General features: G+C 40.1%; 1 protein-coding gene across 3 annotated transcripts in view; it reads right to left on the bottom strand.

Annotated features, from left to right (window-relative positions):
* LOC102405260 overlaps positions 1 to 16,625 on the bottom strand; it is a 93,615-nt gene that overhangs the window by 50,848 nt on the left and 26,142 nt on the right. For all 3 annotated transcript variants that reach the window (XM_044932343.2, XM_025268362.3, XR_006546471.1), the window contains exons 3-4: positions 15,688 to 15,794; positions 13,457 to 13,600 (exon numbers count right to left, since the gene is read on the bottom strand). In XM_044932343.2, coding sequence (XP_044788278.1) covers positions 13,457 to 13,600; positions 15,688 to 15,794 — 251 coding nt within the window. The remainder of the gene's footprint in view (positions 1 to 13,456; positions 13,601 to 15,687; positions 15,795 to 16,625) is intronic.

Here is a 16,625-nt window from a genome sequence, read left to right on the forward strand (position 1 = left end):
GTGTTTCATAACCTCTCTGAGCCTCAGTTCCCCCATCTGTAAAATGGCTATTATACCACCTAGTTCCATGGCTTATTTTAAGGTTTAAATGAGATAATGCATGTAAACTGTCCATCACATTACCTAGCATGTAGGAAGTACTCAGGAGATAATTAACACTTCCTGCCTTAATGGTAGAAAAGTAACCTTAGATTTTCAACATCTCAAGTACGTATCACATCTGTACACACCGTGTGTGGTGGAAGAATGCTTCGGAGAGGGGAAAACGCAGAGAGAAAGTGCAGAAAGAAAGTTCTGTTGGGGCCAGAGTTCTGCATGAGGGAAGCGCCCTCCATAATTGGATGAGCACACTTGGCAGCTGATGAGGTTTAAGAAGGTGGGTGGAAGCAGCTGGTGTACAGTGGAGAGGGTCTGGGCGTTGTATGTGCCAAGTTTCACATCCTCTGTGACATCAAGAAAGGGCCTTGGTTTCCCTGAGCTTCTGTCTCAAATCTAAAGGATGAGATGATGACTGTGGAAGGAGGTTGTTCAGGAATACCTGCCCTCAAAGGAATAGTGGTCAGCTCCGCAGTCTGTGTGTGTCCCTGACAGCCCCCGAGCGCGTCCAGTGAGGGGCTATAGCTGTGTTGCATGGGGCGTGGCTCTTGAGAGTGGTCATGACCCAGTTCGAGGAAGCACTGTTAGTTTTTGAGGCATGGGACCTGAGCGTAGAACGGCACACGGAGGTCGCAGCGGCCACTCAGAACGCAACCCAGTGCTACCACGTCATCTATGGCAAGAGAAAGAGCCACCACCCAGACATCATTGGATCATTTTTTCAAGAGGGTAGACAGAATTGAATCCAACAAGGGAGCAGAGCCTGTGCCGTCATCAGCGCGCGTGCGTGAGCTTGCGGCTTGCCCTCAACCTCCCATCGCCGAGGGCCCTTCAGCTCTGCCGTCTCCACCTCCTCTCTCTCCTCCTCCAGTCAGTTACTCTTCGTACACATTCACTCTATGCCAGCCCTTGTATGCCAGCTATTACACTCTGTTTTTCAAAGTTCTGTACTGCAAGATTTTAAATGCTTTATTTTCTGTTTGTTTTCTATGTATTCGGTTCAATTCAGTTGCTCAGTTGTGTCTGACTCTTTGCGACCCCATGAACCAAAGCACGCCAGGCCTGCCTGTCCATCACCAACTCCCGGAGTCCACCCAAACCCATGTCCATCAAGTCGGTGATGCCATCCAGCCATCTCATCCTCTGTCATCCCCTTCTCCTCCTGCCTTTAATCTTTCCCAGCATCAGGGTCTTTTCCAATGAGTCAACTCTTCACATCAGGTGGCCAAAGTACTGGAGTTTCAGCTTTAGCATCAGTCCTTCCAATGAACACCCAGGACTGATTTCCTTTAGAATGGACTGGTTGGATCTCCTTGCAGTCCAAGGGACTCTCAAGAGTCTTATCCAGCACCACAGTTCAAAAGCATCAATTCTTTGGCACTCAGATTTCTTCATAGTCCAACTCTCACATCCATACATGACCACTGGGAAAACCATAGCCTTGACTAGACGGACCTTTGTTGACAAAGTAATGTCTCTGCTTTTTAATATGCTGTCCAGGTTGATATAAATCATGGCAATAGCTTTTTTGATCCATCTCTCAGAGTAATGGGAAAAAAAAAAAATAGGGAGGAGGGTTCAGGATGGGGAACACAGGTATACCTGTGGTGGATTCATTTCGATATTTGGCAAAACTAATAAAATATTGTAAAGTTTAAAAATAAAATAAAATTGAAAATAAAAAATAAAAAAAAATAAACAAATGTAACCCAACTAAACTCAAAAGCTTTTGCACATCAAAGGAAACAATAAACAAAATGAAAAGAAAACCCACAGATTGAGAGAAAATATTTGCAAATGATGTGACCAACAAGGGATTAGTCTCCAAAATTCACAAAGAGTTCATGTGGCTTAATATTATTAACACAAAGAACCCAATAAAAAAATGGGCCAAAGACTTAAACAGACATTTCTCCAAGACATACAAATGGCCAAGAGGCACATGAAAAGATGCTCAACATCACTAGTAGAGAAATGCAAATGAGATATTAATTCACACCAGTCATAACAGTTATCACCAAAAAATCCATAAAAAGGACTTCCCTGGTGCTGCAGTGATTAAGAATTTGCCTGCCAATGCAAGGCCCACAGGTTTGATCCGTGGTCCAGGAGGATCCAACAGGCATTGGCAACTAAGCCCGTGTACCACAATTACTGAAGCCCACGCGTCCCTGAGCCCAAGAGCTGCAGCTACTGAGGCTGGCACGCTGACAGCACATGCACTGAAGAAAAAAAAGCTACAGCTTTTTTTTGCTGGGAAGCCACACACCGCATGAAGAGTAGACCCCACTCACGGCAACCAGAGAGAGTCCACATGCAGCAGTGAAAATCCAGCATAGCCAAAGATAAAATTTAAAAATATTTAAATATATATATTTTTTAAATCCACAAACAATAAAGGCTGCAGAGAGTGTGGAGAAATGGGAACTCTCCTACACTTGTTAGTGGGAATGTAAATTAGTGCAGCCACTATGGAAAACAGTATGGAGGCTCCTTAAGAAACTGAAAACAGATACTGTACATTCCTGCAAACCCACTGCTGGGCATGTACCCAGAGAAAAACATGGTTCAAAAGGATACATGCACTGCAGTATTCATTGAAGCGCTGTTTACAAAAGCCAAGACATGCATGCAACCTAAGTGTTCAGCGAGAGAAGACAGGATAAAGATGATGTGTACATAAATACAATGGAATATTGCTCAGCCACTAAAAAGAATGAAATAATGCCATTTGCAGCAACATGGAATGCCCTAGAGATTGGCATACTGAATGAAGTAAGTCAGACAAAAAAAGAAATACTGTATTTCTCACATGTGGAATCTAAAAAAAAAAAGATAGAAATAAGCTTATTTGGAAAACAGACTCACAGATTCAGAGAAGGAACTTATGGTTGGGGGAGAGGGATAGGGAGTCTGGGAAGGCTTGTACACACTGTTTATTTAAAATGGGTAACTAACAAGGACCTACTGTATAGCACGGGGATCTCTGCTCAATATTATGTAACAACCTAAGTAGGAAAACAATTTGAAAACGAACAGATACATATATTACTGAACTACTCTGCTGTATAACTGAATCACTTCACTGTATACCTGAAACCAACACAACAATATAAACCTTCCAGTAATATCGATACAAAGAAGGACTTGTCTGGTGGTCCTCTGGTTAAAAACATGCCTGCCAATGCAGGGCAAACGAACTCGATCCCTGATTCAGGAAAATCCCACGTGCCACTGGGCAGCGAAGCCCTGTCAACAGCCTGTGCTCCACAACAAGAGATGCCACTGCAGCGAGAAGCCCCCACGCCACAACGAAGAGACGCCCCCACACCATGACTAGAGACAGCCTGTGCACAGCAACCACAGCACAGCCAAGACTAAATAAACACAATTTTTAAAAAGAGAGATTCCACTGTCCTTTAAAAAAAACCACAAAGGAAAATACAAAAAGTGGGTCCAGCGAGGAACATACTACATACTGAAAGAGGAAACATCATACACATGATAAAAATATATAAAATTTTGTCAGAACAGAGACCACACAGTCATATCGATAAACGTACACTGACAACTTTCCTATTTCTTAAAAGACACACTTTCAAATTAACTTACAGAGCAAAACTCAACTCTATAACATAATAAGTAAACTTACCTAAAAGTGATTCAAAAACTAAAAATATAAGGAACAAATGTATTTAAGGAAAATGGAAACAATAAGAAAGCAAGTGTTGTAATTCTGGTATCAGACATGATGGAACTGAGATCAAAAGCAGTACATACTAAAAAACATTTCATGATAAAAAGACGAATTCAAGATAAATGTATATTAGGAATATCTATGTACCACAGCAAGTACTATGATAAAGCAGAATTAAAGGAGACATAAAGGTTCAAAAATAAAACAAACAGAAGACATCAACATACCCAACATACCAGTGTGCAAAAAACACAAAAGGACATGGAATATAGAAACTAAACAAACCATATCAGTATCTTTAAACTCCCACAACAAATAATTTCCTTTTTAAGTACACATGAAAAATTCACAAAAATTGATCACATGATCGACTCAATGGACATGAATTTGAGCAAACGCCAGGAGATGGTGAGGGACAGGGAAGCCTGGTGTACTGCGGTCCATGGGGTCCCAAAGACTCAAACACAACTTAGAGACTGAACAACAAAAAAATTAAGCCTCAAAAAATGTTTCAATATGTTCCATAAAGTAGAAACAATATAAGCAATATTCTTTGGTCACACAATTAAGAGTAGAAATTAAAAACAAAATAAAAAGGTTCTTTCACTTGGTAATTTCAAAGCTTTCTAACAAAGTCTTTGGTAAAAGGGGAAATACAAACTAACACAATAAATTAAATAGTCAAAACTAAAGACAATACCACTCTTGTCTGGAAAATCCCATGGACGGACGAGCCTGGTGGGTTGCAGTCCATGGGGTCGCGAAGAGTCGGACACGACTGAGCGACTTCACTTTTACTTTTCACTTTCATGCATTGGAGAAGGAAATGGCAACCCACTCCAGTGTTCTTGCCTGGAGAATCCCAGGGACAGGAGAGCCTGGTGGACTGCTTTCTATGGGGTCGCACACAGTCGGACACGACTGAAGCAACTTAGCAGCAGCAGCAGCAACATAAATTGGTTCAACCACTTTAGAATAGTATTTGGCCATTTATACGAAGCTAAACACATTCCTCCTTATGACCCAGCAATTCTTCTGACAGACACATACACAGATAAACACACATATACATATATGCAAAAAGCATGAGTATATATGTCTATAAGATGACGTGTAGGGGCTTTCCTGGCAGCTCAGTGTAAAGAATCTGCCTGCCAATGCAGGGGACACTGGTTTGATCCCTGGTCTGGGAAGACTACACGTGCCATGGAGCAACTAAGCCCGTGCTTCACAACTACTAAGCCACCACTCTAGTGCCGTGAGCCACAACTACTGAAGCCCGTGTGCCCCAGAGCACGTGCTCTGTGAAAAAAGAAACCCCTGCAATAAGAAGGCCACACACTGCAACCAGAGGGTAGCCCCTGCTCACTGCAACCGAGAAAGCTGGCACACAGCAACAAAGACCCAGCACAGCCAAAAACAAAAAAATAATTTTAAAAAGACATGCACTAGAACATCCACAGCTGCTTCAAAATTAATAGCCAAACACTGGAAACAACCTCAAAGCATAGGAACAAAAGAAAAGCTAAAATACAGTATGAATTTATACACTGAAATATTGTAAAGCAATGACAAAAAAGATGGGTGTACACAACAAAGTGACATCACACAGTATTTTCAGTAAAATAAGCTAGCCACAAAGTAGCACATACTTTTAAATACAGTTCAAATTCAAGCAAAACTGGTGTTTTAAGTAAGCAACCCCATAAACTGCAGCACGCCAGGCCTCCGTGTCCATCACCAACTCCTGGAGTCCACCCAAACCCATGTCCATTGAGTCAGTGATGCCATCCAACCATCTCATCCTCTGTCATCTCCTTCTCCTCATGACCTCAATCTTTCCCAGCATCAGGGTCTTTTCCAATGAGTCAGCTCTTCACATGAGGTGGCCAAAGTACTGGAGCTTCAGCTTCAACATCAGTCCTTCCAATGAACACCCAGGGCTAAGCTCGTTTAGGATGGACTGGTTGGATCTCCTTGCAGTCCAAGGGACTCTCAAGAGTCCTCTCCAACACCACAGTTCAAAAGCATCAATTCTTCGGAGCTCAGCTTTCTTCACAGACCAACTCTCACATCCATACATGACTACTGGAAAAACCACAGCCTTGACTAGATGGACCTTTATCAGCAAAGTAATGTCTCTGCTTTTTAATATGCTGTCTAGGTTTGTCATAACTTTCCTTCCAAGGAGTAAGCATCTTTTAATTTCATGGCTGCAGTCACCATCTGCAGTGCTTTTGGAGCTCAGAAAAATGAAGTCAGCCACTGTTTCCACTGTTTTCCCATCTATTTGCCATGAAATGATGGGACCGGGTGCCATGATCTTTGTTTTCTGAATGTTGAGCTTAAAGCCAACTTTTTCACTCTCCTCTTTCACCTTCATCAAGAGGCTTTTAGTTCCTCTTCACTTTCTGCCATAAGGGTGGTGTCATCTGCATATCTGAGGTTATTGATATTTCTCCCGGCAATCGTGATCCCAGCTTATGCCTCCTCCAGCCCAGCATTTCTCATGATGTACTCTGCATATGGAATTGGTTATGAACAGGGAGGCCTGGCATGCTGCAGTTCATGGGGTCACAAAGAGTTGGACATGACTGAGCGACTGAACTGAACTGAAGTCAGAAAAAAGACATCCAAACTGGAAAGTAAATAAAACTATCTCTACTCACAGGTGATGTGATCTTTTATGTAGAAAACTCTAAACAGTCCACAAAAATATTTTTAGAACTAATAAATGAATTTAACAAAGTAGCAGGATACAAAGTCAACACTCAAAAGTCAGCTGCATTTCTATACACTACCAATGAGAAAAGGAAATAATGACAACAATTTACAACAGCATCAAAAAACAAAATACTTAGGAATTAACCAAGGAGATGAAAGACTTCTACAATAAAAGCAATACAGAGCAAAAAATTTTACTGTACACTTAAGATTAGTGCACCTGATACACATTATTGCATGTTCAACAACCAAAACGATAAGAAGAACAGTCATGAACTGACAACTCATTAAAAAAAAAAAAAGAAATCCAGATGGTCAGAAAAACATATGTTCAGCTTCATTAGATATCAAGGAAATGCCAATTAAATCACTACTACAAGCCCCACAAGATTAGGTAATACACTATCTGGTTGACTGATCAGTAAATCAGACTGACTAATATACAATCTGTTGGGAATACAAATTGGTGCAACCATTTTGAAAAAATGTGATGTAGCTTTGTGTGGGCATGCTCAGTCATGTCCGACTTTTTGCAACTCAATGGACTGTAGCCAGGACAAAGGCTAACAGAGTTTTGCCAAGAGAATGCACTGGTCATAGCAAACACCCTCTTCCAAAAACACAAGAGAAGACTCGACACATTGACATCACCAGATGGTCAATACTGAAAACACATTAATTATATTCTTTGCAGCCAAAGATGGAAAAACTCCATACAGTCAGCAAAACAAGACAGGGAGCTGACTGGCTCAGATCATGAACTCCTTACTGCAAAATTCAGACTTAAATTGAAGAAAGTAGGGAAAACCACTAGACCATCCAGGTATGACCTAAATGAAATCCCTTACGATTATACAGTGGAAGTGAGAAATAGATTCAAGGGATTAGATTTGATAGACAGAGTGCCTGAAGAACTATGGACAGAGGTCTGTGACATTATACAGGACGCAGTGATCAAGAACATCCCAAGAAAAACAAACACAAAAAGGCAAAATGGTTGTCTGAGGAGGCCTTACAAATTGCTGAAAAAAGAAGAGAAGTGAAAGGCAAAGGAGAAAAGGAAAGATATACCCATCTGAACACAGAGTTCCAAAGAATAGCAAGGAGAGATAAGAAAGCCTTCCTCAGTGATCAATGCAAAGAAATAGAAGAAAACAAGAGAATGGGAAAGACTAGAGTTCTCTTCAAGAAAATTAGAGATACCAAGGGAATATTTCATGCAAAGATGGGCTCAATAAAGGATAGAAACAGTATGGACCTAACAGAAGCAGAAGATGTTAAGAAGAGGTGGCAAGAATACACAGAAGAACTGAACAAAAAAGATCTTCAAGACCCAGATAACCATGATGGTGTGATCCCTCACCTAGAGCCAGATATCCTGGAGTCCCAAGTCATGTGGGCCTTAGGAAGTATCACTACGAACAAAGCTAGTGGAGGTGATGGAATTCCAGTTGAGCTATTCCAAATCCTAAAAGATGATGTTGTTACAGTGCTGCACTCAATATGCCAGCAAATTTGGAAAATAGCAGTGGCCACAGGACTGAAAAGGTCAGTTTTCATTCCAATCCCAAAGAAAGGCAATGCCAGAGAATGCTCAAACTACCACACAGTTGCACTCATCTCACATGCTAGCAAAGTAATGCTCAAAATTCTCCAAGCCAGGCTTCAACAATACATGAACTAAGAACTTCCAGATGTTCAAACTGGATTTAGAAAAGGCAGAAGAACCAGAGATCACATTGCCAACATCCGTTGGATCATTGAAAAAGCAAAAGAGTTCCAGAAAAACATCTATTTCTGCTTTATTGACTATACCAAAGCCTTTGACTGTGTGGATTACAACAAACTGTGGAAAATTCTTCAAGAGATGGGAATACCAGACCACCTTACCTGCCTCCTGAGAAATCTGTATGCAAGTCAGGAAGCAACAGTTAGAACTGGACATGGAACAACAGACTGGCTCCAAATTGGGACAGGAATATGTCAAGGCTGTATATTGTCACCCTGCTTATTTAACTTTTATGTAGAGTACACCATGTGAAATGCGGGGCTGGATGAAGCACAAGCTAGAATCAAGATTGCTGGGAGATATATCAATAACCTCAGATATGCAGAAGATACCACCCTTACAGCAGAAACGAAAGAGGAACTAAAGAGCCTCTTGATGCAAAGTGAAAGAGGAGTGTGAAAAAGTTGGCTTAAAACTCAATATTCAAAAAACTAAGATCATGGCATCCAGTCCCATCACTTCATGGCAAATAGATGGGGAAAGAATGGAAACAGTGACAGACTTTATTTTCTTGGGCTCCAAAATCACTGCAGATGGTGACTGTAGCCTTGAAATTAAAAGACACTTTTTGCTCCCTGGAAGAAAAGTTATGACAAACCTAGACAGCATATTAAAAAGCAGAGACATTACTTTGCTTACAAAGGGCTGTCTAGTCAAAGCTATGGTTTTTTCAGTGGTCGTGTATGGATGTGAGAGTTGGACTATAGAGAAAGCTGAGCGCCAAAGAATTGATGCTTTTCAACTGTGGTGTTGGAGAAGACTCTTGAGAGTCCCTTGGACTGCAAGGAGACCAAACCAGTCAATCCTAAAGGAAATCAGTCCTGAATATTCATTGGAAGGACTGATGCTGAAGCTGAAACTCCAATACTTTGACCACCTGATGCAAAGAACTGACTCCTTGGAAAAGACCCTGATGCTGGGAAAGACTGAAGGCAGGAGAAGGGGACGATGGAAGATAATATAGTTGGATGGCATCACCAACACGATGGACATGAGTTTGAGCAAGCTCCAGGAGTAGGTGGTAGACAGGGACGCCTGGAGTGCTGCAGTCCACGGAGTCGTAAAGAGTCGGACACGACTGAGTGACTGAACTGAACTGAACTGGACTGTAGCCTGCCAGGCTCCTGTCCATGGAATTTTCCAGGCAAGAATACTGGAGTGGGTTGGCGTTTCCTACTCTAGAGGATCTTCCAGACCTAAGGATTGAACCCGTGTCTCTCATGCCTCCTGCCTTGGCAGGCAAATTCTTTACCACTGCACCACCTAATAAACTAAAATATGTAGTTCTCTCAAAGAACAGTTTGGCTTCTTGTAATCAGGTCCTGAGTCTAACAGCCACACCCACAGTTCTTTTCTAAACATTCTTAGGTTTGCTATGGCTTTTTTCCTTACCTTTGACTTCCATCTCTCTTCCTAATTACGGTAATATTAAGTCAATCATGGATCAGAGGCAGAAACTTTTTCATAAAACATTCTGTTTAATTAAAAGAAATTGAATAGATACCATACCAAAAGTCAAACTTCACTCTGAGACATCTGATAAACTCTGAGGTTTCATGAATTGGTTGTGAAGGTCATGTTTTTTACTTGATCCTTTCTAAAAGATTGAGTTTTAACCGGGCTTTACCTCTCAAAGCCTTTACAAATTTTATTTGCTGGAAGTTAGGATTAAAAACAATTACACCTCCCAACACTATTGTCCCTTTAAATTTCCTTTCATGCCTCTTCTTTGAAAAATGACAGTCCTGTCTGAGCTCTTCTTTCTTCTTACGCCTTCTAAATGAAGCCACCAGCAACCAACACACACAATATTGAAATTCTGTTTTCCTGCCACTTGTCCTAGAGCTACAAATTTACTAAGTACTTGATCTGCATCAAACATACATGATTTTTTTTAAAAGTATGTCTCATATAGTAGTTTATGCTTTGAAAAAGTTGATCGGTCTACATTTTATTAAGTCCCACTTACTAAAATATTGGCTAGTAGTATAACAAGAATAACATCAGATGAAAGAAAACTATTCATTTCAATACACCTCCTATTTCCCAATCCAGATACTATAAGCTTAGGAAATTTAACTACAACTATGAAATATTTTAGACCTCACAATATATCCTCAAACAAAAGCAAATCATCTTACTTTTAGATCTCAAATATAACTCAATCAGATACAGCATGGCAAAACAAATCTAGAATTTTAAATGACTAGCTACACTATAGTTTTGTGTAAAATTCAGAGATAGTAGAAAGCCTTCTCAATATTTTCAGTGAGGGAACTTAGAAAACTCCCATCCCATTGAATGAAACACCACGAAACCAACTGCATGAAATTTTTCATTTGCCCTGCATGTATAATTAAACTCAATAAAATATAAAAATATAAAGAAATCTTTCCAGAGCAATAGCAGCTCACCCTCAAACAACTTGACCTACACATGATTTGTCTGGCAAAGTCAACCTATCATTCACAAATCAATCCTCCATTCTTCTCTCCCCATAATACTCCATATATACCAACAACTAGAGAGGAAAAAATTGAGTAATAAAGAATCAGAAGTTCCTACTACACATTCAGGAAATTCAAATGAAAAGCTGATAGTAGGCTTAAATATGACACTATTTATAAAATATTCAGGTGGAAAAATAAATAAGAACATATCTTTTCTATCAAGAGACATTCCAGATGACAAAAGGTTTCAGGTGGAAGAGGATATTAGACTATCATTTAAATAGTAATTCCTCATTTCATTTTCAAGGACATAAACGATAACATGTTATATGGTGATGACATTTAACCACATATTGCTTAGAGTAAAATCTGGCTCATCTAGATCCAGCACCTATAAAATATAAACTGATATGATATGCATATAGCATATTACCTTCCCTGGTCATTTAACTGAGCTCTTGTTGTCCTGTTTTACAGGAAAGAAATTTATTCCAGGTCTCACAGCACTAACTTACAAAGTTTATGTTACTGTTCACAAAAGAACAGTGAACATCACTGAATATGTCAGAGTAAAGAGCTCTGAAAAGCTTCCCTCCATAAAAGCAATGAGAACACTAGCCAAAAAAAAAAAAGTCAAAATCAACTTTTTTTCCTCAAAATGCTAGAAATTAACCAAAGACTTGCAGCAATCTTGGAAATGATTATTCGAGAAAAAAAGCCTCATCTCAGTAAGAACAATGAGTTTTGTGACCTTTTAATTTGCTCCATGCCCATCTGCCTGGACTTCCCAGGTGGCTCAGAGGTAAAGAATCCGCCTGCCAGTGCCTGGTGAACCCAATGCCGTCCATGGGTTCGCAAAAAAGTCAAACACGAGTTAGTGTCTAAACAAGAACAAATGTCCATCTGCCCATCACCCGATCCACAGGAGTCCTGAAAAACAATGGCCACAATCAAGTGTAGCAGTTCTGGGAGTTCCCAGAAAAAAGGTCATTATTGGACACAAAAGATTTCACATAAAAGGCAGTCATTATGTGAACTTACTCAGAGCTCACTAGTACAAAAAGTATTTTCCTCCAAAACTATCTATCAAAACCACAGGCAGTTGAACATAACCCTTAAAACTCAACGAAACGAAACCCAATAACAGACAGGCAAAATATCTGAACAGGTGTTTCACCAAAGAAGATATACAGATGGCAAAAAGCATATGAAAAGATGTTCAACATCTTAATGCATTAGGGAATCACAATTAGAAGTCAGTACACACCTGTAAGAATGCCAGAAATCCAAAACACTGATCATGACAAATGCAGGTGTGGACATGGAACAACAGGAACTTTCATTCATTGCTGGCAGAAATGCAAAAAGGTACAGCAACTTTGGAAGATATTTTGGCCATTTTATCTCTTTTTACAAAACTAAAATACACTTACTATAAAACCCAGCAATTGTGCTCCTTGGTATTGAATATTTACCCAAAAGAACTGAAAACACATCCAAACAAAAACCTCCAATGCATGCTTACAGCAGCTTGATTCATAAGTGCCAAAACTTAGAAGCAAGCAAGATACCCTTCAGCAGGTGGAAAGATGAATTATGGGACATGAAATACTATTGTACGGTACAATGAGATACTATTCAAGGCTAAAAGGAAATGAGCTGTCAGCTATGAAAAGGGACATTGAAACCTTAAGTGCATATTACTAAGTGAAAGAAACCAATATGAAAAGGCTACATACTAAATGCTTTCAACCATATGATATTCTGCAGGGGCAAAACTATGCAGACAATAAACAGATCAGAAGTTGTAGAGGTTGGGGGTGGGGTGGGAGGGATGAATTTGCAGAGCACAGAGGATTTGGGGCAGTGAAACTCTTTTCTATGGTACTAAAATGGTGAAGGCATGTCACTATCCTTGTCAAAACCCATGAAATGTAAAACACCAAGTGTGAACACAAACTGTAAACTACGGATTCTGGGTGATAAAGATGTATTAGTGCAGGGTCATCAATCATAACAAACGCACTCTGGGTGCAGGATGCTGACTGCGGCTGCGGCTGCGCACACGTGGGCACACGGGGCACATGGGAACTGTGCGTGTTCCACTCAGGTAATGTTACCAAACAGTTAAGGAAGAAACAGCACTAACTCTTCACAGGCTTTTTTTTTTTTTTTAAATAAAGAGAAAGAAACATTTTCCGCTTCACTGTATGACACCAACACCACCAAAATCATACAAAGCCACTACAGGGGGAAAGAAAATTAGACGTTAACATTCTTATCAGAACATTAGGACATCTGATTAGGATATCAGCAGCATAAAAATAATTATTGTAATAATAACACATCACGATGAAGAAGTTTATTCCAGCTATGCAAAGTAGGTTCCACAGGTAAAAATCAATGTAATTCTCCACCCACCAGACGGGCAACCCACAAACTGGAGCACAATGATATCACAATCCTCCCAGTGCGGTGAGGGTGCTGAGCCCCATATCAGGCTCCCCAGCCTGGAGTCCCGCAAAGGGACTAGGAATCCCCAGGGAACCTGACTTTGAAGGGCAGCAGGACTTGACTGCAGGACTTTCACAGGATTGGGGGAAAGAGTCTCCACTCCTAGAGGGCGCACACCAAATCCTGTGTGTACCAGGACCCAGGGGAAAGGAGCAGGGACCCCACAAGAGACTGAAGCAGACCTACCTGCCAGTGCTGGAGGGTCTCCTGCGCAGGCGTGAGTTGGCAGTCGCTCACTGTGGGGATGGGGGCACCAGCAGCAACAGTCCCGGGAGCTGCCCCTTGGCTCGAACCCTCCTTGTGGTCATGAGACAGGACACTATAAAACTCCTAGAGGAGAACATAGGAAGAGCTCTGATGTGAATTGCAGCAATGCCTTTTTCAATCCCTCTCCCAGAATAATGGAAATAAAAACAAAAATAGACAAATATAACCTAACTAAACTCAAAAGCTTTTGCACAGCAAAGAAAACAATAAACAAAACAAAAAAGACAACCCTCAGATTGGGAGAAAATATTTGCAAATGATGTGACTGACAAGGCGTTAGTCTCTAAAATCTATAAACAGTTCATGAAGCTTAACATCATCAAAACAAACAACCCTATCAAAAAATGGGCAGAACATTGGGGTACATGTGTCTTTTTCAGTTTTGGTTTCCTCAGGGTATATACCTAGTAGTGGGATTCCTGGGTCATATGGTAGTTTTATTCCTAGTGTTTTAAGGAATCTCCATACTGTCTTCCATAGTGACTGCGTCAATTTACATTCCCAGCAACAAAGCAAGAGGGTTCTCTTTAGTCCACACCCTCTCCAGCATTTGTTTGTAGATATTTTTGCTGACGGCCATTCTGACCAGCGTAAGGTGATATGTTGAACATCTTTTCATGTGTTTATTAGCCACCTGCATGTCTTCTTTGGAAAAGTGTCTGTTTAGGTCTTTCGCCCACATTTTGATGGTTGTTTTGTTTTTCTGGTATTGAGTTGAATGAGCTGCTTGCATACTTTAGAAATTAATCCTTTGTCAGTTGTTTCATTTGCTATGTACCCAATGTTCATTGCAGCACTATTTACAATAGTTAGGACATGGAAGCAGCCTAGATGTCCATCTACAGATGAATGGATAAAGAAGCTGTGGTACATATATACAGTGGAATATTACTCAGTCATAAAATGGAACGCGTGTGAGTCAGTTCTACTGAGGTAGATGAACACAGAGCCTATCACATGGAGTGAAGTAAGTCAGAAAGAGAAAAATATTGTATATTAATGCATATATATGGAATCTAGAAAGACAATACTGATGAACCCATTTGTGGGGCAGCAGTGGAGATGCAGACATAGAAAACAAATTGATGGTGCGGGAGGGAAGAGAGGGTGGGATGTATGGAGAGAGCAACATGCAAACATGCACTGCCCTGTGTAAAACAGACAGCCAACGGGAATTTGTTGTATGACTCAGAGAACTCAAACTGGAGCTCTGTGGCAACCTAGAGGGGTGGGATGGGAAGGGAGGTAGGAGGGAGGTTCAAAAGGGAGGGGATGTGTGTACACCGATGGCTGATTCATGTTGATGTTTGGCAGAAACCAATACAGGATCGTAAAGCAACTATCCTTCAAGTAAAAATAAATAATTTTTTTTAATTGGCAGAAGACCTAAACAGACATTTCTCCAAAGACGACATACAGATGGCCAAAGGCACATGAAAAGATGTCCAATACCACTAATTATTTGAGAAATGCAACTCAAAACTGCAATGAGGTATCACCTCACACCAGTCAAAATGGCCATCATTTAAAAAAAAAAAAATCCACAAACAATAAATGCTGGAGAGGGTGTGGAAAGAAGGGAATCCTCCTGCACTGTCAGTAGGAATGTAAACTGGTACAACCACTATGGATAACAGTATGGAGATGCCTTAAAAACTAAAAATAGAGCTACCATATCACCCTGCAGCCCCACTCCTGGGCATATATCCAGAGAAAAACATGACCCAAAAGGATAAATGCACCCCAGTGTTCACTGCAGCACTGTTTACAATAGCCAAGACATGGAAGCAACCTGAATGTCCACTGACAGAGGAAAGGACAAAGATGTAGGATACAATGGAACATTACTCAGCCATTAAAGAGAATGAATTAGGGCCATCTGCAGCAACATGGATGGGCCTAGAGATTGTCATACTGAGTGAAGTATGTCAGACAGAGAAGGAGAAGTATCATATGACATCCCTTACGTGTGGAATCTAAAAAGTGAAAACAAATGAACGTATTTACAAAACAGACTCACAGACTTAGAGAACGACCTTATGGCTGCAGGGGTGGGGGACGGGGGAAGGATGGGGGGAAGCGATAGTTAGGGAGTTTGGGATGGACATGTACACAGCTATATTTAAAACGGATAACCAACAAGGACCTACTGTATAGCAGATGGAACTCTGCTCAATGTTATGTGGCAGCCTGGAAGGGAGGGGAATCAGGGAGAACAGATACTTGTACATGTATGGCTGAGTCCCTCTCCATTCACCTGAAACAATCACAACACTGTTAACTGGCTATACTCCAATACAAAATTTCAAAATTTTAATTAAAAAAATGAGCGTAATTCTCCATATTAGTGGGATAAAGTAGAAACTCATAGGATTATTTCAACTGATATAATTTAACACCTGTTACTGATGAAAACTCTGAGCAAAATAGGGACTAAAAGAGAATTTCCTCAACTTGAAGGACAATTATGAAAAGCTGTAGATTTCATAATACTTAATGGAGACAGACTAAACATTTTATCCCCAAGATCAGGAATAAGGCCAAAATGTACTTTTACTTCTATTAAAAATCATACTGGCTGATGCAAAAAAAGATGATAGGTAGATAGGCAAAGGTATATATATTAGAAAGAAAGAAGTAAAATATCACTGATAAATTTTTGCAAATGTAAACAGTCAATTTTAGCAATTTAGTCAGAATTTTAAGTTAATATATAAAAATCACTGACATTCCTAAATACTAGTAACCAGCAAAAATTAAAAGAAAAACAAAATTTGCAGTATTATCAAGAAATATGAACTACTCTGGGACAAATTTAACAAAATTTGTGCGATATTTATACAAGGAAAACTACAAAAACACGACTGAATTTAAAGACAATGCAAAAGGAAAGAAAAGAGATATCACATGATTGAAAAAAGTTGTATTTCTTATGAGATAATTGTCAGCTTATTGGTCTAACAGATTCAATGTGATCCCAAAAAGGTTTTCAGCAAACTTCTTGTAGAAACTGACAAGTTGATTAAAAATTTATATAGGAAAGGCCCAAAAATCACAACGATGTCTTAGAGGAATATAAAAAGCTGGA

Source organism: Bubalus bubalis, chromosome 18 (genome assembly GCF_019923935.1).
Source record: "Bubalus bubalis isolate 160015118507 breed Murrah chromosome 18, NDDB_SH_1, whole genome shotgun sequence".
Classification (NCBI taxonomy): Eukaryota; Metazoa; Chordata; class Mammalia; order Artiodactyla; family Bovidae; genus Bubalus; species Bubalus bubalis.